At 40.2% G+C, this 25001-nt stretch overlaps 1 protein-coding gene across 3 annotated transcripts; it reads left to right on the top strand.

Moving 5' to 3' along the window:
* Window positions 1–6191: 6191 nt before the first annotated feature.
* On the top strand, window positions 6192–23776 carry ppp2r5ca (protein phosphatase 2, regulatory subunit B', gamma a). Of its 3 annotated transcripts, none has more exons than XM_054613361.1 (14): window positions 6192–6398; window positions 12174–12373; window positions 14078–14188; window positions 14411–14503; window positions 14632–14762; window positions 14887–14946; window positions 15185–15293; window positions 15643–15696; window positions 15917–16087; window positions 16204–16331; window positions 17072–17173; window positions 17349–17421; window positions 19556–19672; window positions 21105–23776. In XM_054613361.1, the coding sequence occupies exons 1-14, from the start codon at window positions 6305–6307 to the stop codon at window positions 21237–21239; spliced, it is 1578 nt and encodes a 525-aa protein (XP_054469336.1). In that variant the 5' UTR covers window positions 6192–6304; the 3' UTR covers window positions 21240–23776. The 3 variants fall into 3 exon arrangements, with proteins under 3 accessions (XP_054469336.1, XP_054469338.1, XP_054469337.1); XM_054613363.1 differs by having other exon boundaries at window positions 6193–6398; window positions 19591–19672; window positions 21105–21194; XM_054613362.1 differs by lacking the exon at window positions 19556–19672 and having other exon boundaries at window positions 6193–6398.
* Window positions 23777–25001: the final 1225 nt, after the last annotated feature.

Here is a 25001-nt window from a genome sequence, read left to right on the forward strand (position 1 = left end):
TTGTATTGGAGAACAAGCTCTTTTTTTGCTGTTGTGCATTTCAGGGAGTCTTTTGTTTGTTTTCAGTGTTAATTGGTGTCATTATGAGCAAACAACCTTATTAGAATGAGGTGTTTCCCTGAAAACTTAGTTTGGCCTTTAGGTGGAAGATATTTCGGATGAATGAAGACGAAGTTGCTCATGTGACATCTCGGCATGATCTTATGACTCTATTTTCTCTGAAAACACGTCAATCCCTGGTACTCCCCATCATGACTTGTTGGCCTCGGATTATAATAGGACTCATTGTGGCGGCTATTTCTGTCCTTATTATTTCTGGCATGCATCAGTGATGTTGAGTACAGTGCTCTGAGATTGGCAGTGACCTGATTGATTTACTGCTGGACCTGCTGTTTGTTCCCATTGACAGCTCTATCAGCTCTATCTGCTCAATTATTCTGTCCACTGAGGTCCATCACAAACTCCGTCGACAGATGCTGCACGGTACACCACCGACTGTGATCAGGTTGCTTCACTGAGAATCACCTGATCTGATTCGGAAAGGAACTTGACCCTTAACCACAACACCCTCATTCCTTCTCCCCTCCTTCTCTCCTTTTCCCCCTCTCCTCTCCCCTCCTTCTCTCCTTTTCCCCCTCTGCTCTCCTCTCCTCTCCTCCTTTGAACTCCACAGTGACACTTGATCAAAGTGATTCCTGTGCCTTTTCCTTTGGATGCAGGAACTACCTCGCCCTACCGTGCTCCAGTAACGGGAGCTCTTCCTCTGCGACTCTTGTTTCCGCAGGGCTCCAATAAGAAAGTGCCTCCCGCAACTCAGGTGATGAGGGTGAAGCAGCCAGGGTCAAACTCGGCCGTGAAGAGGGAGAAGAGGTTCAGCACTTCCTCTTTCCCCCTAAGTGCTAACAGGGAGCTGCAGAAACTGCCTGCACTTGCAGGTATGACTCCCTCAAATACACAGTACCTCTATTAGAAGATATCCCCCTTTTCTTCCAATGCAACTCCTTTACATTTTCATTCACTGTAATAATTCATGTCCCAGTGTTGTAGTAGTCGAGATCGATCTTGGTCTCCAGACTGATTTAACCTGTCTCGTCTCGAAAATCAACCAAATTTTTACTCAGTGTTGTCTCGGTCTCAAATCAGTGGATACCACTGAAGTGCACGTGCATTGTCTGATTTATTTGTCGACATCATTAATGTGATTGGATGTAAAATGTCCTACTTCAAATGCAACATGACCCAATTTTTATTTAGAATGTTTTGTTACTGTTAACGGTTGTCACCCCTCCACTCCAAGGCAGCCAAATCTTCAATAATACAACTTTGCTACCTAAACCACAAAGAGTTCATCTTCAAAACCACGTCCAAAACACAACACACAGTAGTATGTAAATTCTGCAACGCAACACTGACTGAAAGGGCTGGGACCACATCAAACCTTTATAGGCCCTTAGAGAGGGAGCACGACATGGAAAAGCAGTGTTGAATTAGGTGGTTAAGTTCTTTTCAGCTCTTTAGATTTTGTTTGTATTAGTTTGCTCATAGAAAATAAACAAAAAATCCCCACATACCCTTACATGGCATAAAAGAGGTTAATGAAGAGGAATCTTCATTTGTTTTCTCTGGGTGTTTCTATGGGAATGTGGATCTTTCCGATCAATTTGAGGAGTATATATGGTTTGCATGTCCCACATTTTAGCGTAAGTGGGTCATGCAGTGTTGGACTCGCACTGTACTGGTCTTGGTCTTGTCTCGGTCTTCATACATTCTGGTCTTGGTCATGACGTGTTCTTGGTTTAAGTGGTCTTGACTACAATAATGTCCTATAGATAAGCTTTCTGTCTTCTCCTGGAAAATACTAGTTGACCTTTATCTGATTTCATGTTTGGCCCATATGGATGCAGGGAATCATATTAACAATTCATAGCCTTAGTGGATCCTCATAACCGCCTTTTTAACCTTGAGCCCTTTGCTCACTACATAATTTATAGCTAGGCAGACTGCCCGTCAGCTTTATCTGTAATGCAAATGATGTGCAATCAGCTGTCTCTCCAGCTGTACCTGAAGGAAACATATATTACCTTGTTAGATAACTCAGACTGAATGGACAGTGTTGGAATCTAGGCCATCCAATAATAACCCAATAGGCCAAAATCAAACATGATCCGTAAACTCTGACATGTCTTAGAGCATCAGGCATCTTAGAGTTCTGCAAACATTTCAATAGTTTGCTGTAAATCATAAGCTTATTTTGCAAATTTCCCCGCTGCGGGACTAATAAAGGATTATCTTATCTTATCTTATCTTAATACAGACTAACCAAGAGGCTTAAATTACCAGGATGGCTTTGTTAAGTTATCAGCAACCAGCAAACTAACCACAGTAACTAAAACAAGCCAGCTGGTCCATCTTTCAGTGTTGAGTGATAGATTAGTACATATCACCCTTAATGCCCATTCTGAGACACGACTGTGAGGTTGAGGTTTGCACATTTACATCAATCTTTCATGGCTTCTTTGTTTACACACGGCAGTACAGGCAGGATCTGGCCTAAGTGGTTTCCTGTAAACTATATCCTGCTATGCTTTGTTCTCATACCTGGATGAGCCGCCTGACACTGAAGAGAAACAATAGAGGTGTGCAATCCAGAGAATTAGCAAATTTGAGGGAGACACGGTCACAGTTGATAACGTGTGACAATTAATACAAAATAAGGTTGATGTTACATTTAAAGAAATCCTGTTTCTGTGAGTTCTGGGTTTTGAGCTGAACCAGAATACAAGAGAAGTCAAATGGATTTAGTTTTTAGCTAAAGGAGCTATTCATTTACACAGACAACTAAAAATATAAGGTTCTTATTTGTGCTTTCTGTTTCTGTGTGTGAGAGAGGGACTAGTCTGGTCTATAAATATCTGCCTGACACGACAAATACAATAATACCACAAATATCTCGATAATGGAGGAAATATGAGATATTTTCAGACAACTTTAATCGACAGAGTTTTACTTGCTGTTGCGGCAATGTGTTGTCAGGAGAGCAACAATGCATGTTTGATGAAGAAGCGTAAACAGTATGTTGTGCCAAGTGTCAGTAAAACATTTAGTGATGGGCTTGTGTTACAGACGCTCTTGGACAAATGGACGAGCATGGGTTGCCATCTTCTGGCTGAAGATAGGAATTATTTGTTTCCTTGCCTGAACTCAGCTTTGACAGTAAACTGTTATGAGTTGTCATAGTAATATAATGTCAGACCTTTTTATTTGAGTTAAACTGCTGCCATATGGCACTCTGTTAAAATAATATATTCTGTATTTTACTTCCTATCAACAAATCCCCTGAAAAGACCAGAACCAAAAATGTTTCTCCCAACTCTCAATACGTTCTGACTTCCCTGCGCTCTCTGCAAGACTATTTATGCCTATAAAGACACAAACCTCTAAAAACGGGGTGCATACATATTTTTTCATTTAAAAAGAATAGGCTAATTAATTTCATAAAACAGCTGGTTACACACTACTCAAACCGCAGTATATTTTGCATTTGCTGGGGATGTGTGAGGGTCAGAATCAAAATAAACTACAAAGCATTTGTTCATAGCAGGAACATTGAACATTGAGCAACAGTGATGCTCTTAGATGTGTTTTTAATCGTTTTGGACAACAATTCAGGTATTACATGCATCATGCAAGTCAGATCATTCTTGATAAGATGTCCATGTTGTTTTTTTGGTCTTTTGAATGAAATTTGTTTACAATACGAAATATCGTTCAACCAACCATTTTTTGTCTAAATGAAAAATCCAAAAAGGAGTCCTGGAGAATTTTTGAACTGGTACACACTGCTGCCCAGTCATACCAGTAGGAAGTAAGTGGCAGCTCAAGGAAAATACCGGCGCCCGTTGTCAAGTCTGAGGAATGTAATGGCACCTCTTGGAGAGGCTTTGGCCTCTCACTGAGAGAATGCCAAGTCTGACTCGCTTGGTGATACAATTGGCCTTCCTCTCATCTTCTTCCTTTACCTCCCAAAAAAATTAAGAAACAGGAAGAACAAAGTCAGTTCACAATAAAGCTATTACAACACCTGCTGAGGCAAACATACCAGCCATATTTTTGGGGTCACATATCTTTAAAATGTCCTATTTTGTGCTCAAGATCGATAACAATTTGATCAAGGCGTTTAGGCCTTTAAATTTCACTATGTAGGACAACAGTGACCTCTCCTCCACTCCTCATTGGTGAACTCTTATTTAATTAGCTGTGGTGTAGTGGAGAGCAAGATAGTTCACCAATCAGAGGGTCGGTGGTTCGATACCCGGCTTCGGCAGTCGATGTGTCCTTGGGCAAGACACTTAACCCCAAGTTGCTCCTGAAGGCTTGCCATCGGTGTGGACTGGATGATGAATGTTAGTTAGAGTCTGATGGTGGCACCTTGCATGGTAGCCTGTCATCAGTGTGTGAATGGGTGAATGATATGTAATATACTACTGACTGTAAGTCGCTTTGGATAAAAGCGTCTGCTAAATGACTGTAATGTAATGTAATGTAATAATTGTCTGACATTGCTCATTGTTGGACAACAGCACAGTCCCTTTGTTATTAAATTACTGTGTAATGACTGGGAAAAGGGTGTCGAACCCCACCAAAACTCTGGTCGGCCTTGTGATGCGAATGTGGTTCCACTTCGCGTGTCCTCTGATGAGTCACATGAGAGGGACAGCTACTTCATTATGTAAAGATGAAATGCAGATTATATGCATTTGTTGCCTTGTAGTTGGATTTATTTTGGTGAACAGATTCTTGAATTATGGGTTAGTCTAAATATACATAGCTGAAAGTGAATGCACTATGAAAGAGAGATACAGAGATAGAGATTTCTATATTTTAAACCAGATGTTTAACTCACTAGATAAACAGACAGGCTGCAAAAATGATGCTTTGAGCTGCAGCAGTTTCCTGCATTGTGTGACCGTGCATTTATTGTTATTTCCTCTCACTTTCACTTCCTGTTTACATCTAATTTTGTTAAACGCTTTTACGTCACTCAGAATAACATAATGCAGAAAATTCTGCCATTGCCCCGAATATCGTGTGAGTCATAAAACCCTTTCACAAACTACATTATGTGAAGCCACCGCAAATGATTGATTGAAGCTTCGCTTTGTTCTGATTGGAGAGTTCATTGTCGATGTCATGTCTTCATAAACTGGATCTAATCATTTCTTTAGTTCATATTTTTTTTCTTTATTCAGGATGACACTACGCCACACATTTACATGGTATTTCATCTTGTATAGTGAAAAGTAGCATTTATTGCATTCGTATTAGTTGTTGCACTTACTGTATTCGTATCAGTTCGCTGCACTTATCGAATTCGTATTTGTTTACTGCACTTATCCTATTCGTAGTAGTTTGTAGCACTTATTATATTCGTATTAGTCTGTTGCAATTATTGTTTTCGTAGTAATTTGCCTCTGCACTATACTTTTGCTCTGGTTTATGCTTTAAGATGCTTGTTTAAGAAAGGAGATGCACTTATGACTTCTGGTGACTAGTAGTTCTCTTGAATACCTATGTTGAATACACTTCCTGTAAGTCGCTTTGGATAAAAGCGTCTGCTAAATGACTGTAATGTAATGTAATGTAAAAAGTCACACAGATTTCTACAGTTTTTATTTCGTTTTCCTTGCTGGAGAGCTCTGTAGTTTGAGTCCCCAATAGTCCTATCCTCAGCCCCTCATGTGGTTTCTTCTCATCTCCCCCTGTTCCTCATTGAATCCAAGATTTGAGCCACCCCACACTCTCCTCTACCTCCCTTTGATTAAGAACCAAGGAAACAATGAGAGACTTTGAAGATTCAGCCAGGGCCTCTCTGTCTAAGCACACTCAGAGTAAGTTATTTTCAGCTGCTTATTCCAAATCAGATTATGCTGAAACCCCTTCTAATGGTTAAACTGTGGGGAGGATTTAAATCAATCTGATCTAAGATCTGTAGCAGGGCCTGCCTTACTGAGCGTCATCAGAGACCAGTGAGTGAGGAGGAGGAGCCAAAAAAAAAATCCACCGCATGTCCCGCCCCCTGAGCGTCCTCTCAGCCAATCACGTTCCCTCTCTCCCGGCGGCCTCTACCCTCATTGTTCCAGAGCGGCCTGCCCCTCAGCCAATCAGCTAGCTCCTCCGCTGCTGACGTCACTAACTAGCCAGTTCCCTCCAGCAGCAAGAGAGCTTCATTTTCTGATCTGCTTTTGTGCTAAAATGGAGGCTGGCCTCTCGCCTTAAGTGGATCGCCTTCCTGGTTGAGGTTTAGATGTTGACATGCAATAAATCTGCAGACAGGATGGTTGTGGATGCGCCGAATTCAAATGGGCCTTTCCAGCCGGTGGCTCTTATGCACTTCAGAGGTATGTGAGGACATATTTTTCTTCCTGTATTGTCCTAGGGAATTATGGGGGAGAGAGAGAGAGAGAGAGACATAGAGACTGAGAGGGAGAGAGAGAGCAGTGTGTGTTGCTGTGCTCCTGTTCCCCTCCACTGGGTTAGTCAGCATTCACATCTTTGTTTCTGTGGTTTTCTGAAAGCAGCTCTATTGGGATTTGAACAGGTTGTGTTTCTTACTGGGAGACAGGGGAGCTGCATTCAAACACACAAACAAAAAAACAGAAATCCTGGTTTTACTAGCTAGCTGCTCTCTCTGCCCATCCCCCAGCAGAGCTAGTGATGTCAAAGGAAGTGAGGTCATAGCTTAGGGAAGGGTCTTCTCCTTTTTAGTTTTTCATGTGTTTCATTTTTAATTGTGTTTTAATGCATTTGTGGTTGCAGTAATTCATTGCAGGGGAAGCTGAAGAGGAGTCAAATGTTGCCATTCCTCTTCCTCCTCCTTCCTAGCTGCTCTACCCAGACCAGCATTTTTGTCACACTCCAGTTCATCTGGGCACAGATTGGTCATAGTGTGTAGGCTGTAGACAGCGAGCAGCCCTCTGCTCCATCTCCCCACCCTTTTCCCTTGTGGGCGACAAGCTAAAGCACCTTCTTTTTTTTTTTTTTTTTTTTTGGAGATGTTTTCCTCCAATAAAAGACACAAGCGGCTGTGGCACATGAGGTAGAGCGCTTGTCCCGTAACCACAAGGTTGGTGGTTCAAACCCCTGAGTCCTTGAGCAAGACACCTAACCCCAAGTTGCTCCCCGGGCGCTTCATTGCAGCCCACTGCTCCTCCGGGATGGGTTAAATGCAGAGAAATAATTTCCCCATTGTGGGACTAATAAAGGATTGATTATTATTATTATTATTAAGAAAACAAAAATCTGAATGTGTCCTTTTTAAGTGTATCTGTCAACAAGGCACCACTGTCAATGTGACCCCGCCATAGGAGGTATGTTTTAGGATTACAATGCCAAGCACGGCCCTTTTTTTTTTTTTTTTAATGTGTGTAGAATGTACTCAGTCATGTTTGAAAGAAACCAGCCTGTTACCACTGTACTCGGGTGCAGCCCAGCGTTAGATGAAGCCTCGGGCAGTTATTGATTAAACTCTATTGAACCACAGAGGCCGCTGCCTTGAATGACAACTCGGTGTTGGGGAACAATCGGACTCTCTCTGCCTCTTTCCTCTTTGTATGTCTCTATCATTTATGACCCCGTTCAGAACAAATGTCCTACATCCAGATCTTTCCAGATTTGTCAGATTCACATTACATTTTATACCTGGCATCTAAATGTTTCTTAGTTAGGTTTGACTACCACTTGTTGGAGGTTTTTACATTCTCACATTTGGTTTTGTATGTAGGGATATCTATAGGTGTGTGTGTGTGTGTCTGTGTATCTGTACATGCAAATGAATATGATATGAACAAGAAAGGAGAGGACCACCTCAGGTAAAGATTTGAAAGCCAGCATCCATGTTTAACTGTGTTTGGGATGTTTTTCTGGGCCTCAGACACACTACAAAAATGATCAGGTGGCCCTTCAGCGTTGTTAGGAACACATTTCCGTTCCCACCACACTACCTATTTTGACACATGAATCCCTGGCCACCTCTGAGTTAGACTCCACATCCAACAGTTTCCTCAGTGTGTTTTGGATGCACTCATGTCTGTATTCAGAGCCATGTTTATGGTGTCAGGAATTTTGGGACTGAAAATGTGTCACAAAAGATGCATTTTTGCACCAAGTGTGATTAGGGCCCGTGAATCTCTGTCTCTTTGAGATACAAGACATCATTTTATAAAACGAGCACTGCAAAGCACTTTAAGCCATTGTCAGTCGCAAGGTAGCTTCCTAATGGCAGCTACCAATGTGCCTCCAGTGTGGAAATGTAGCATACTTTTAACTATATTCAAACACACATGAACCTTACTTTACTGTATATTTATCCTGCATGTGTTGCTTTCAAAGCTGCCAAAAACAACTTAAATGAATGAATGTGGCCAACCTAGTTGTTCATATGCCTTTTTAAAACCACAACACACTGTCCCTCTGCATAGCTATAAATAGTAATCAGTCAATGTTTACATTGATCATAACATACTGTCGATAAAGCAGACTGGCAAACCCGTTCCCAACTCCAGATTTGACCAGCAGCTGTTCATTTGACCCATTTACAGAGAAGTAAAGTAGAGCCTGCGGTTCCAATGTGACTCCAGTTATGTATTATCTTTGTTTTGAACAGGGAGCATTAGGATAAATCTCTCTCTGTTCTCCACAAGACCCGATGCTCGTGTGTGTGCATGTGCATGCTTGTTCACCCTCCTAGGGCTTCTGTTAGCGACATTAATAAACGCCACATTGTGGTTAATGTCAATTTTGGGATCACAACGCTGGGCCTTTATCTGTTACACAACAACCCGCTAGATATTTTAGGAGTGCACACAAACTTTATAACACAAGCAGACAGACTTATGTAATAGGAGCAAGTCTGACACGGTCAGCGGTGCGAGGCATGGCAACACATTCCAGGGCAGCGTCATGTCCCAGTGCAACCAGCAAATTAAAAAAAAAAGTGTAAACCGAATGCCAAGGAGAGGGAAGGTTCACTGACAGAGTTAAGTGTTGGAAAAGGAAGTAAACACTTAATATTAAAGATAATCTGTATTCTACCTGTTGTTGATCCACTTGTCTCTACCAGCCTTCTGGGTGCACCTCAGTTGACCTTAACAGGCCTTATTTTGAAAAGGGGTGTCCTCTTTGGAGACAGTAATAATAATGCTAAATGTCAATTGGATGAACCTCTCTCTCTTATGTGTTTTTAATCAGGCGTACTGGCACTCATGGTGTTTTTTTTCCGTTGCGACAGTGACAACGCTTTTGGCCATCAAATCTTCATAAAAATGGTCGTTAATGGCAGCTCACACACACACACACACACACACACACACACACACACACACACACACACACACACACACACACACACACACACACACTTGCCCTCTCTCCTCTGGAATCCCCAACCTCTCGCTGTCATCAAGATAAATTGGCCGACTTGAAACTGACACTGCAGAAGTGTGTGTGTGTGTGTGTGTGTGTGTGTGTGTGTGTGTGTGTGTGTGTGTGTGTGTGTGTGTGTGTGTGTGTGTGTGTGTGTGTGTGTGTGTGTGTGTGTGTGTGTGTGTGTGTGTGTGTGTGTGTGTGTGTGTGTGTGTGTGTGTGTGTGTGTGTGTGTGTGTCTGAGCCAAGTCTCCATCATGTCTGAATAGGATATCTCTCTTCTTACCTAGAACCTGCCTGTTTGCAAGACGTGTGTGTGTGTGTGTGTGTGTGTGTGTGTGTGTGTGTGCGCCTTTCACTGGCCTTAGTCACTCTTTGTGTACATTCATTGGAATTAGGGCATGAGCGAGTAGGTTCGCTGCCATTATTTACCTGGAAGTTTTTCCTTCAGTGTTTCCTTAGTACACACCTGCATGAATGAATTGGCAGAATCATTTTATGCCAGTTTGTTTTTTTTTGCTCATTACTTTCAGTCTCATTAAAACAAGATGGTTGGCCGCAACGCAAAGAGACCTAATTAATTTATCTCAGGATAATTTGGATTTATATACAGTCCTCCGTGCATCTAGTGTGTTTGCAGTGCTCCGTTTGCCTTCAATCAATTGTTTGTTATACATCCTTTTTTAATTTTTTTTATTTGATCCCTTTGCCAAATTCAGGAAACATCATTTGTCTCACAACCTAATTTTCTTGTCGGTGATTAGAAGTGTTCTGCCTACAGGTAACAGTACAGTCATGGAGGAGGAATGGTATTCATTTCTTTCTTTCTTTGACCTACAGTATATGCCATCCACATATCTGATCTCATTCAGTTCGCTCACAGCGCCAACATCCTCGTTCATGTGCAGACACGGCTTCCGAGCCTCAGTGCCAGCCTATTGTCAATGCCACACCCTTTACTGATCACTAATTATGGGGTATAGAAAAGTGCAGCTTTTGTTAGGTTGGATTTATTTATTGAGGTTTAACAACAGACAGACAGACAATAGGCTGTATATCCTTAATGTAAGGATGATATGAATTCGCTCACTGCACTGTATTATTATCTTCTATTGCAATAAGAGTTGTAGAATTGAATTCCTGCTAATAAGAGGCCATTGCAAATTCTTAATGTAAAGCTACTGTATGTGTCGTGTGCTGTGTGTAGTAATTGTTTAACGCTTCGTCTTCTATGAGATACAGAACGTAGGTCACCAGCTGAGGCACTAATGAAATCATAAATGTAAGTCTAGCAAACCAGCCGCATTTACAAGTTGGTTCTGCGGATGCATTGTTAATCACTAGCAACATCTTGATCTGACGGACTACGTATGTCACATGCAGCTGTTTGTGTCATTTGAATGAACCCACACCTGAGTTTAGTGAAGAAGTTTTTAAGTGTTTGAGCTGTGGCTGGGCTTAGAAAGAATCAATTTAAATCAGTCAGTCAGGATATAAACTTGATATGATAAAACATGTCTGTTATTTTATTGAGTACTCTCTATAAAGGGAAGTAAAAAATGTTTGCATCTTACTCGACAACACCACAAACTTTATTGTGTTTGCAGAGAGAACTTTACTGACAAAAGCGGCACTGGTTCCAGGGTTTACACTGCTACACTGTTCAAAAGGAAACAGCAGGCCTAGTTAAGCAAGTTTGAATCTATTTAGGTTATTATCTCTACTGGCCTTAATGCAATAGTTTGACATTTTTGATAAATGCACCTATTTACCGATCAGAAGATTAATACCACTCTCACATCTGTCCATTAAATATAAGCCGACAGGTAGCAGCCGGTTAGCTTAGCTAAGCATGCATAATGGCTGGAAATGGAAACAGCTTGTGTGTGTGTGTGTGTGTGTGTGTGTGTGTGTGTGTGTGTGTGTGTGTGTGTGTGTGTGTGTGTGTGTGTGTGTCAGTCATATCTGCGATTATTATGGTAGATTAAAAACATACCGTGCAGATTTTCTATCAAAGATAAAACCAAACATTCTTAAAAAAACGGCGAGCAACATCAAAGTTGTGTCACATAACTACATAATTATGGTGTCACTATGTGTTATTACTCAGCACATGAGCAGGTAGGAACTTAGAGTAACCAAAATGGATGTTTTCCTCTTTGTGTTAAGTGTGAAGTGACGACGCTGGAAGAGATTGTTTGTTTACAGGCCGGTGTTCTTATGTGTACTGGTGGAAACTAAGTGAAAAGAAGAAATCCCGCAAACCACCAGGGACAAATATAATGAATTTCATAATGATTCCTTTTTTAAAGTGTGTGAGTGAGAGAGAGAGAGAGAGAGAGAGAGTGTGAGATGGCTGGACTGTGACCATTCACCTAGTTCCATCCTGTCTTCTCTGCTCTGACGTTATCCTCCCGCTGGGCTCTAACCATCTCAGCTTTTCTCTCAATGCACTTTAGTCTTCATGACTCATTGTGCCAGTCTTCATCACTCTCTTGTTGCCTGATATTTCTTTTTTTCTATCGCATCGCCGCTTTTACTGTCATCCTTGACAGTTAAACCGCCCCCTCTTTTCTCTTGTGACCCCTCACTCTTTGAACATTTGCTCTATTTTCCGATATTCCCTACCGCCTTATTCCATCAGCACTGTGTAGCCTTGTAGCGCCTTCTTCTCTCATTTGTCCGTCCTTGGACTCTTGCATCCTTTTCTTCCCTTCCCAAAACCTCACTCTCCCCTCTCTTTGTCTCCCCAGATGTGGCCCCCGCAGAGCAGGAGAAGCTCTTCATCCAAAAGCTACGGCAGTGCTGCGTTCTTTTTGACTTCCTGTCCGACCCACTGAGCGACCTGAAATGGAAGGAAGTGAAGCGGGCGGCGCTGAGCGAGATGGTGGAGTACATCACCCACAACAGGAATGTCATCACAGAGCCCATCTACCCGGAGGTGGTGCACATGGTCAGTAAAACCGGAGGGGGTTAGGTTTGCGGTTAAAGCTGAAGTTGAGGGTGAAACTTGGGCCAAGAATAGGGGCAGGCTGTAGCTGCAGGACAGAGCCGGTGGGAGTTGAGCACAGCTGATGTTTGTGATCAGGTTTTGATGTGGCTTTTTGCTTTGGGCAGAGGATCTGGGTTTCTTGAGGTGTCTATTCAGTCACCTGTTTTGAAATGATTTGTTCAGTAAGTATACTTGCTGTTGTTTTTTAAGGATAAAGTGGGTTAAAGCCAAAAAGGAGAGGGAAAAACATATTATGCTTACGTAGCAACTCTTGCAAAAGCTGTAATGATCTGCAAGATTTCGTGTATACAAGTGTTTCCTATGGAGTCATCATCAAGTCAAAATGAAATGTGTTTATGACTCAATGCCAGAAATAATCACGATGACGGATGTTCTGCTTACCATCTCATCACAGCCTTTAGTGTGTAGAGATACAGAAATGAAGCTAAAGACATGGCGAAGGAAGAGTCTTACTAGACTACAAGTTATTATATTTGATCTTTTCATTATCAAAGCCAACAGCAGAACTGCTATAATAACTCTTATGACATTATCATTCACAGTTTCCATTGTGAAGTTAATGCACAGTCACCTCGAAAGGCCTGTTCTGAGTTGAATGGCAGCACAGTCCAGATAGTCCGTCTACCTTGTAGCCTGTCTTTTGAAACAAGGCTCCCAGTGTTTTAGTAGGCCACCTGCACTGTCCCATGATCTGCCTGCCAGGGAACAGCAGCCCACAGGGGAGTCAGTTGACACTGTGAGAGACCAGAAACACAACACACTTGGATTATTGTGGGCCAAACCCTAGGGGGCCAGTTGCAAGGACAAAGTTTGATATTAACCTAAAAAGATTCCTTTTTTTTTTTAAGAATGCATAAGATAGGACACTTGGTAGGCCTTTTCTTGCCAAAATGTTATTACATTTATTATTTTTTTAAATATTGTACCGTTTTTTTTTTTTTTGTTTTTTTAGCAGTAATCAAGAATTGACTGACTTTTGGAAAATAAATCATGAAACGTGGCACTTACCCATGTTCATTAACCTTTAACACAAGGGCAAGGAACTGAATAGTTGAGCTGCATTGCTCATGATGAACCAGCATTTATAATCAACCTTTAAGCTAACATTAAGTGCTTCAGACTGTGTAGAGACCTGTCCCAAAGGAGGCTGAGCAAAGGGGATCAATTATAAAGAAATATTTAAAAACAGACATCACAGAAATACTGCTGTTACTGATATTGCATTGATTGTTTTAAAATCGTGTTTATGAGTTTAGGGGAAAACATTTTTGTCGCATACATACACAAGAATATCTCTACATTGTGCCGTGAAATGCGTGAAAATCATGTTTGTAGAAAAAATTCACTGTATTGATGCGGTTTCACTGTTTGTCATCATGTTATGATGGGAAACATTTATTCAAGAGTGAGACGTTTCTGACAGGAAGTCCTGGTCTAGCTGTGTGTTCTTTTTCCTTTGTTTTTTTTATAAACTTCGTGAGAATCTCTTGTAACCTATGCTGGGTAGAGCTATTGGCATTTGTGTGGTCTCAACATGAACTATAAACATCGGGTTATCAAAACAACACAAGGAAGTTAACTTTATTAGCGTGCTGTACTGAGGAATAAACACTCGCGCTATAATTTTCACTTCCCTTCTTCCAGTTTGCGGTGAATATGTTCAGAACATTGCCTCCATCGTCCAACCCCACTGGAGCGGAGTTTGATCCAGAGGAAGACGAGCCTACACTTGAAGCTGCATGGCCACACCTCCAGGTTGACATTTAAATCATTAAATCAGTCACAAAACAGCGAGAGGTTTATAAACGGTCATTCTGAACCTAGGAGAACCTACCTGCATTGCTGAAGAGTGACATTCTGTAGTTTCTAAAGTATTTAAAAAGAGCATGTTTGTAACATATTTTAAATTGTGTTTTTGGTGTCACAGCACTTCTTCTCAGCATTCATTCCTTCTGTTGTTTCTCGTTTCTGTTGCAGCTCGTCTATGAATTTTTCCTTAGGTTTTTAGAATCGCCCGACTTTCAGCCTAACATAGCGAAGAAATACATCGACCAGAAATTTGTTATGCAGGCAAGAAAAAAGTTTTCTTTTCTCCAAAATCTCAGACTGTATAGTTGAAAAAAACAACAATTTCAAGACACAAATTTGCAAATGTGTGATTTTAATTATGGGAAAATGTCTCTTCGCTTGCATTGTAGCTCCTAGAACTATTTGACAGTGAGGATCCCAGAGAGCGAGACTTCCTCAAAACCACCCTCCACAGGATCTATGGAAAGTTCCTGGGGCTGAGAGCGTACATCAGAAAACAGATCAATAACATTTTCTATAGGTCAGTGCAGGTCTCCCACTGCTCTGCTCATTGTTAAAACACGTATACCAAGATAGATGGTCAATATATGAATCATATCTTTTGTTTGGTAATCAGATTCTGAGTCTCCTGTTTGTCCTTACAGGTTTATCTATGAGACAGAGCACCATAATGGTATAGCTGAACTACTGGAAATACTTGGAAGGTATGTGCATTAGCTTAAGTGTCAAGATTTGGTGAATGGAGCTGTTTGTGACTCTCATTCAACTTTTACAGTCAATACTTTTTCTTTCATAATAGCAAACCGTGAAACTTAATTACATTTCGTTTTTGTCGAAAATATAAAACTTCTGAACTATCAGTTATTTCATACAAGCTGTTAAAACATACCAGACTACTTTTTCTTATGGTTTCTGATTGTACTTTTGTGTTTTATTTCACAGCATAATCAATGGATTTGCCTTACCACTAAAGGAAGAGCACAAGATCTTTCTGTTGAAGGTTTTATTGCCTCTGCACAAAGTGAAATCACTCAGTGTCTACCATCCACAGGTGAGTGTGTCGAACAAACAATGAAGCATCATGAGCTTGATAAGTTTGTGTGACGCTGTATGGAGAGAGAGAGAGAGAGAGAGAGAAATGCAGCACATCAATTATTTGCAAGTCACATTTTTGGAAAATGCGCTTAAATATTCTTGTCCAAACCTGCTTTGAGTACACGCCTCCTCTTTTCACGAGAGCAGCAGGTCATTCTGCAGGTTTTGTCATAAACTGGCGTTGCGTGTCCCAGCCGGTCTGTCCCTCCAGCATCAACGTTTCCCCCGCAGTGCTTTCAGCTCGCTTGTACGTAAATTCAAATACTTTTGACAGTTTAATGATTATTTGTTTATTCATATTGCAGCTGGCCTACTGCGTGGTGCAGTTTTTGGAAAAGGACAGCACTCTTACTGAACCGGTATGTATAAAAAAACATGGTGAAACTCCTTATGTGATGCTAAAATTGATTTTAAATTTGAAGCTGTTGGGCCTTTTTTGGTTTGTTGTGTAAGATTGTGAATTACTAAATATATTTTTTGGTCCCGTTTGTTGACTTTATGCCCTCAAAGCTTCTTCCCCCTTATCCTCCCTGAACGGTTATTCAACACTGTGATTTTCTCTCTTCATCATGCCAACAGGTGGTAATGGCTTTACTAAAGTACTGGCCAAAGACTCACAGTCCCAAGGAAGTGATGTTCCTCAACGAGCTGGAGGAGATCCTGGACGTCATCGAGCCCTCTGAGTTCGTCAAAGTGCAGGAGCCTCTCTTCAGACAGCTGGCCAAGTGTGTGTCCAGCCCGCACTTCCAGGTAACCGAAGGGTGATCACGACCTTACCGCAATGACGTTTGGGAATATACAGGTGGAGTGCTGGTGGTTTTTCAGTTAGTGCCTGACTGAGTTTTTTGGGTTTTTTTTTGCTGTAGGTGGCAGAGAGAGCTCTGTACTACTGGAACAACGAGTACATCATGAGTCTGATCAGCGACAACGCAGCAAAGATTCTGCCGATTATGTTCCCCGCTCTGTACCGCAACTCTAAGACCCACTGGAACAAGTAAGATACTCGCACGTAGTTCTCCACACATGCTGCGTTAATGTCCTTCAAAGCTCCGCACTTCACACCAAATGTAACACCAGTCTGACACAACAGCTCACATAAGTGATATCTCTCAAGTGTGTGTAGATATTTGAGCTTGGTCACAGAATGTACGATCCTGTACATCAGTTAAACACTTCACTAGATGTATTTACCACAAATAATCTCAAAAGGACTGTTTATCATAACCTTGAATGCATTTCCTATTTTTTTTTCATTTCTGTAGATCTAACTTAAGTTTGCTTACTTGAATATCTCTAATATGTTGAATAGAAAGATGAAACAATCAGTCAATTAGCTGATGAACAGAAAAGTAGTCAGCAGTTGTTTTTATAATCTAATAATCAGTAGTTTTTCAAGCAAAAGTTCCAAAAACAATTCCTACTTGCCATGGACTTCTTTTTATATCATTGTAATCTGAGCATCTTTTAGGTTTTGGACTGTTGGGAAGATAAGTCATTTGTAGCTTTACACTAAAAATGTGAAAAAAATATGGTTAAAACTGTCACAACCAACAATTCATAGTTTTATGTTTTTTGTAATCATTTTTGTCAGTTAGTAATTTGCAGGTGCTCTAGCTATTCACCAAATGTCAATTTTCGCTGCGGGACAGAAGCGGCCTTTACAGTAATGTCGCTTCTGCTTATAAAGACTTGACTCTTGACCGACTTCCGCGTGTGTGTGTGGGTTTCTCACAGGACCATCCACGGCCTCATCTACAACGCGCTGAAGCTTTTCATGGAGATGAATCAGAAGCTCTTCGATGACTGCACACAGCAGTTCAGGGCCGAGAAAAACAAGTAGGCTCCAGAGAGGCTTCACCCACTCAGTCAATCTTTTACAATGATGTCTGAGTGACACATCATTTAAATCAGCCTTAACACAGCAGCTAAATGAGTGTTGGGTTTCACATTTGTCGGTGCAGTGGAACATATCAATGACGTGAGGTTTGTTGGGTTTTTTCTTTTTCAATAGAGAGAAGGCAAAGTCAAAAGAACGTGAAGAGGCTTGGATCAAGATCGAGAACCTCGCTAAGTCAAATCCACAGGTGAGCAGTTTGTGCAACCATCTAACCTCCCTTTCTTTCACATTGTGTGAGTGTGGAAGTGTGTAGCACTCGTCTTTATGAAATGTGTCTTTTGTTTTCTGTAAGCCAGTTTTGTTTTTGAATTGTAGTTCCCTTTCCATCTTATCCTGTTTAAAGATGCAATGTGTAACGTCTGGCCACACGCTCCAGAGAGAGGCAGCATTTAACCCCTGCTACTCGGCCCCAAGAAGTTACATTTAGTCATACGGTATTAACAATAAGATGGATACTGACTAATGGCAGGTTAAGACATTTCCCCAAACTGCTGAAACTGAGAGCGACAGTCAAAATAACACTGCTGCCTTATACTCCTCAAGTTTGGCGGCGGCCTGTTTACCCGAGCCAACTTTGTGTTTGTGCACTAAATTAGGCTGTAGTCCTTGTACGCACCTTTGTCTCGTCCTCCATGCATCAAGGAGACCGTCCCGCCGAGTGTAGGGCGTGCAGCGGCCACAGCCAGCTCAAACTCCAGCGCCTGTAGTCACAGCAGGTGGAGTGCTGGGATTTGACCTGTGAAGCGGCTGCAACAGATTCCCATATTATTGATCCAGCAGGGAAATGGGGCAGTCCCCCGGAATTACACCCCCTGCATTAAAGCCAACCTTTAACAGAAGGTCCTTCTCCTTGACCTGCGTCCGCTCTCCTCCTGGCAAAACGGCCTCATGGTGGCTGGAAAGACGAAACGAAAACAAGAGTAGTTGTCCCATTTCTGCTGCTTTGAAATTGAATCCGCTAAATAAATACAAGGACCCTGTACTTTAAACATGATGGACAAGCCCTCGAGGGCGGACCGGAAGCCACAGTGACTCACTATCGCCCCCTTGAGATACAAGAAGTATTGCAAGACAAGACAGAGCGAGGCTAGCTAATTAGCATGCTCATTTCAGTAGATATATCTGCAACACGATACATAGACGTATTTACATAATCTCGCACTGTAAACATTCTGTTGATTATTGTTAATCTTTTGGTTGTCTTGTACTAAAATCCTGGCCACATGTTACACATTGCCCCTTTTTAAGGACTCATTTTGTTCACAATATTAATTGGTAGTTCATGTTTTCCAATTTACACTGCTGTTAAAGATGGAAAGAGCTTGATGAGATTGCACTTAATTGAGGTGAATGCTTGAATCAGACAGCTCTAAAATGCTCTCTGAATAGGTGTTGGATTAAATCAAAGAGTAACCATACAGAAGTCCCTTTTTAGCATTCCACTGAAGTTCAATATTACTTCAGTGTTGGGCATTTAAGGAATAGCTGTACATTTTTGGAATTGTGCTTATTCACTTTCTTGCTGAGAGTTAAATGAAAAGATTGATCCCACTTTCATGTCTTTTTTTTAAATTATTATTATTATTATTATTATTATTAGAAAGTTACAGCCAGCATCTGGCTAGTTTAGCTTAGCACAAAGAGTGGAAACCAGAGGAGACTCCAGGAAGTCACTTCGGCCAGGGCAAGAAATAAAATAAAAATATGTTTAAATTTAGTTTTTTGTACGGATTAAACACACAAGATATTATGTTTTATTTATTGAGCTGAAAGGTGCTGGTATACAGATTTTGTTATTGTTGGACAGAGCCATGCTAGCTGTTTCCCCTTGTTACCAGTCTTTGTGCTAAGCTAAGCTAAAGACAGGTACAGTATTTAATGAACAGACATGATCCTTCTCCTCAACCGACTCTCGGCAAGAAGGCAAATAAGCATGGTTTCTAAAATGTTGAACTATTGCTTTAAATGTGCAACAAAATAAAATGTTCAATCCAAACAGATCAGTGCAATAATGTGCCACAAAAGATTTAGTTTGGAGTTGATTTTTTATTTATTTATATTAGTGTGAACAGCAACTGATGATCGTAACATTGTTTGACACAGTTGCTTTTTCATAATTAACACTTAAATGAAAACGTGTTCCATCCTTTTGATTCCACACCTTCAACTAAATCATATGACACTGATCAAATCTATATATCAGAGCTGCAAATTTGAACCAGTTCGGAGCCTCTTGATTCATTCTTCTTTGCATGCGACTGAAAGTCTTTTCTCCATCCTTTTGTGTTTTTTGTTTTTGTTTCTCTTTCTTTACAACATAGTTCTTTATGTATGTTGATTCCTCTGACCTCAATAGTCCTGTAGCAATGGAGACGGATGTCCCTTTGATAGAAGATGTTCAGAGGTTAAAAAAGACAGTTGAGGCGGGCGCAACTCAGGTAAACCTGACTTTCTCTCTGTCTATTTCTTTCCCCTTATTATCACTCTACATTAGTAGGCCTGTGTGTTGCCATTACTAATTGAAGCTATTTGCACTACAGACATTATGATTGTAAACTTTCTGTATATACCATAGTCTTTATTTGTGTTTTGTTTTATTGTTTCGTTTTATTTATAAATCAACCTTTTATAAAACTTTATAAAATGTTTAAACAAATCTGACCCTGGACTTAACACTGGAATCAAGAGCTTTCTTTTTTGTGTGCCTGCTTCCCCTTGCATGTTTGTTTAAGTAGTATAAAGCCCCAAAGTGTTCAATATTATCTTAATAAATAAGCAATTATGAACTACATCACTAACCTAATACATTTTGTTAAATACATATTAAGTGTAATGCAAAAATTCTGCTCTGTTTTTCGAATTAACAACATGACTAAAAATCTTAAGAGAAGCTTTCATTTAGTTTAGAGTTTAATTTCATGGAGGCAAACATGTCAAGCTTGTGTAGTTTAATTCAGTTTGAGACAATGGAAGATAGCATGCTTATGGTAAATGTAGTCAGTGTGTGATATATTGACCCAGAAAGCTGATCTCTCCTGCTGTGTAGCCTTGCCGGTTTTGACAAAAGTACCAATTTGTCAGTAAAGGAAATATTCTTTCACATACGTGGAAAAAAACAACTGTACATCTTCTGTATTCATGTTTCTCTCTTACACTGAACTAAGACGGGCTGAAATGCCTTGTCAGGCTGATTGGCAGCATCAACCATATTCCATTCCCAGACAATAATCTAGTTAATTCAGAAAAACAGGCCTAATACATTTTTCTCTACTGAATGCTTAACCCTTCAGTGTAAATTAACCAGTCATTTCTTGATAAATTTCTTAATACATTGATAAATTATTAAAACTCAATCATAAATTGTTATTTAATGATTTTTATGAAGACTGGTGCCGACATCAGTCATGAAAAGTGACATTACGAGATTAAAATCGACATCATGAAATAAACATTTTCGGGATTTTTTTTTAATTGGAAAAATAAATCCAAAAAGAGTTTGAATAAATGATTTGGTTAATTTATTGGTTCATTAATATTTGATTCAATGTATTCATGAAAATACTTGCCTCATAATGGTCTTATTTATTTCATAATGAACACTTGGGGGCTCCATAAATGTCAGAAGTGTATTTATTTTGAAGTTGTTATTAAATTTTCGTCCAGGTATGACTGGCTCATGACGCCATGTTATAACTCAGGTATTCTTAGTTTTCCTCAGTAAGTTATATTTTGATGTATGTAACTGAATTGTGCCTCATCTCAGAGATATGATCAGCACAGGAACAATTTGACATGTTGACAAGAGATGACGATGGTAAACTTCATTATTAAGCCCAACTTTCTCCTCCTCTCTCCGTTTTAATCTGACAGTTACAGCATGACCAGCGGAAAGAGCGGCCTATGGTGCGACGCAAATCTGAGTTGCCTCAGGATATCTACACCACAAAAGCCTTGGAGACCCACCGCAGAGCTGAAGACATGTTGACCACCCACGATGGACTCTAGGTCCCGCCACCTGCCGACTCTTTGCTCAACTGCCCCTTTTACCCTCGACAGCCATGGACATCCTCTTCGCCCAGGTGCCAGAATTACACTGGCAATGTTCGGGATACCCATGCCTCCTCCCACCTTCAGTTTACCCAGAATTCTCAGTTCTCCTCCATTCCTGCTGCCCCAGTGCAGAAGCCCTGTATCCTCCTCCCTCAGATTTCTGCTTTCTCAGGTTTTTTTCTTTGTTTGGAGAGGAGAAGGAGAGTGTATTGTGTGTCTTTTAGCCCTCGCCACATTCATTGTGTTCCCTGATCATTTTGCCCCATAGGTTCCTCTTACCTCGCTTTCTCCTTCCACCCCCCTGTGCGCTCACTGTAAATGTGGAACCTGGGAGTACGGATGCCACAAAGCTGGTTCCTTCATTCCTTCTTGCAAACACAATGGATCGGACGTGGAAACATAGGAACTTTGTGACTCACTGTCTAAGGATCGTCTCTTGGTCTCTGCTTGGTTTTCTTTTCCGTCAAAGGGAACAAAATCAGAACCTGTTGGTCAGAAGAAAGACAAGACGTTCCTGTCATCCGTTGTATGTTTTCTTTATTTTTTTGCTCAATCTAACAGACATCTTGTCAGTGCCAAGACTGTTGTATGTTTGTTTCTTTCATGTTTTATCTGTGACTTCAACAGGGACACCTGCCTTTTGCTTTTGGTCACTGGTGTTTGAAAGGTTTTTTTTGTTTAGTTTAGCACACCAGACCAAACTGAGACTCGTCCTTAGCCTTGCAATGTCTAGGAAAGGTGGCGAGGAAAGAGGAAGCTGTCCTGTGGACATCAGACACTTTCCATTTTATTGTTTTGTGCCATATGCAACTCTTTTATATGCTTGCTCTCCTTAAGTTCATTGGCAATATTTGAAAAACAGACCATAGTGATGAATAGACAGTTCAAGCAATGGTACTTACTGTATAGGAGGATGAACCTGAGTGAAAGCTGTTTGTATTTGCTACCTAAGTTGCAGTAGCAAAACTCGAAGGCTTGGATGAAGCAAGGAGAGCCCTCAGTTGCATATAGTGGCTGCCTACTGATTAAAAAGAGAGGAGAGCGTGGCTGTGAGGTGTTCAAGGTGAGTGGTGGGTTTTATATATAGTGTAAAATGAATATGGATGATTATCTTTGTAAAGGAAATATATTGAGAGATTAGTTTTTAGTTGAATGGCAGTGGAGGAACAGATCCGCACCATCTCTACACCTAAAAAAAAAAAATCCCACTCACTGATGTTTTTTAGCAGCTCTAACTAAGTCCTGACCTTTGCTCATTTTGTTTCTTTTAAAAGAGCACAGGAGTAAACTGGCAGTGTATGTTATAAAGATTTTAATGTCCTCTAATAAAAAAAATAGAAATTTATTTATTATCAAACTGAAGCGCTGGTAACCTCAGTAGCTATTAACATAATGACATCAAATGATAAAAACACAAATAACTTGATAAAGCTACCAAAAAGATGACTTCCTTAACATTTAAAGGTGTGGCATGTTTGTGGTGCCACCGTTCCTAATTTCAGTTGTCTGGTTAAGCGGTTATCTTTCTCAGTGAGGAAGCTGTTTAGAGTTGGAAAATATCTTCCAGTCAGTACCATTGTTTAAACTAAGGAGGTCTGCTAGATTTCTTCATATTTGATGTGTTGTATTTCTTTGTTATGTCTCTGGAGGTTAAGCAGTGTGGATGTCAGGTTTTTTTTGTTCTGTTTGTCCTGGCCATTCAGGATGCCCAACGCTGAGACAGACTGGTATCAAATGGCCACAAAAATGCCAGATGGTGATAATAAACTGACATTGTGACTTGGCTTGTTAACTGTATTAATACTGTATTTGCTTGAAAGCAAAAAGATGTAAATTAAAACTACCATGTTAAACATGTACCTTTTACCCTGGAGGAATGCCATTCACCGAACTGATTTCTGTCGTCGAGTTCATTGCATTGATGAAACAATCCGGCTTGCCGGGAGAGATGTGTTATTGTTTTTATGAGTTTAAGTCAAGAGATGTTTGAGGTTTATTTTAGTGCTGAAAAAACAAGTCGCCCGTGATAACAAGAGATGATTTAAAAATGATTCGGTGGCTTGTTCTCTTTCTGCAGGATCTTAGCAGATCTTTTAATTTCACATATTATTTCCAAAACATGATAACTTAAAGTGTCCTTTTGTATGTGACCTGTACTATATGATTCATTTAATATTGTATATATGATTTACCTTGTTTCATGTAGTGTTATATATCTAGATTAATTTTGTACAAATTGTCCCTCTGTACAGAATAAAACATCAATAGCAAGTGAAAGAAGTCAATCTGGCACATACCGTCTTATTTCTCCTGGTTTTGGATGTACTTTCATTGTCACAAGGAGTTGGAAAATGTTCTTATTTTTATTATGAAAATCTGAAATGGTTTCTCCCTCCTCTATATAACTGACAAATGTTCATGCCCGTTGTGTGCTCCTATCACTGTCTTAAGTGGTGTACAACTATATAGGATGAATAAAGAGATTATTTGAATATATATTTCCAACCATGCATCCATTTTGGCTTTACTTCACATCTTAAATTTATATTTTGAAACTTATGTGCATACTACATTATATAAACTATAGTACATTTGGTTTAAAAGGGGGAATAAGGCAAGTTGGCATGAGTGTATTCTTAATTTAGTATAATGTATTAAACAGTATTCATGGCAAGTATTTACATTAGCAGTACGCTGCTTTGAACACAAGAGGGAGCCATATACCTAAAAAAGGATATTTACTTACAGTGGTCCATTCCCAGAATGCAGAGTATAACATCTGAAACATCACTTGTAGCATTCAATCCTGCAGGTTTCAAGTATTTCATCTATGACTGCATCCAGCAACACAAATATCCGTCTCTCAACCAAGGCTGAAATAGGCACAATAATCAGTCTGGCACATACACTGCAAGGAACATGTCAGTCTCACTGGCTTCTAGCAGCACCCTGCCATGAAAAATCGGATTTGACATCAACCTGAATCTTACTGTGAAATCATTCTGAGAGGTCCAATACAGAGGGGCCCTTCTGTGGTTTAGGACAGATGTTTGGCATCAGTGTTCACCAGAAACAAATCTCCAATATGTCCGCGCTTTAGTATCTGGAACTGTTACACTGACATATAAGTTACAATAATAAATTAAACTAGTTTAACATGTAAAGTTTAATGTGTTTGTTCGTTTCTCAAACCAACTTTTTCCATCGCTTTCAGTTGGTTCATCTTGTATTTGGGCAGTGCAATAGTATCGAACGCTGCAAAAACAGCAACATTCTGTGACATTACAGTTCTGTTGTCTGTTTTGTTCTCAAGTTTAAATCGTATCCTGTTGTACAGATTGTTCATGATTACACATTTAAAACATTTTTTATTGACAATGTTTGGCCATTATCATCTTCACATTTTTTGGATACATAACAACAACCAAAAACCTTGAATAAAAAACAACATTGAAGTAGAGCTGTAAGGAAACAAAAAAAATACATTTTTCATAATTGATCGATTGTTTATTGTCAGTTTTTTAACATTCTTTAATTTCACCTTCTTAATTATGATTTTCAGCTTTTCTCTGTCATATGTGATAGTAAATTGAATATCTTTGGGTTGTTGGTATACCAAAACAAGAAATTTGAAGATGCTACCTTGATCTCTGGGCAATTATAATGGCCATTTTATTTCACTATTTCATATACGAAACAATGCATCAGTCAATCAAG

This window comes from Anoplopoma fimbria, chromosome 15 (genome assembly GCF_027596085.1).
Source record: "Anoplopoma fimbria isolate UVic2021 breed Golden Eagle Sablefish chromosome 15, Afim_UVic_2022, whole genome shotgun sequence".
Classification (NCBI taxonomy): domain Eukaryota; kingdom Metazoa; phylum Chordata; class Actinopteri; order Perciformes; family Anoplopomatidae; genus Anoplopoma; species Anoplopoma fimbria.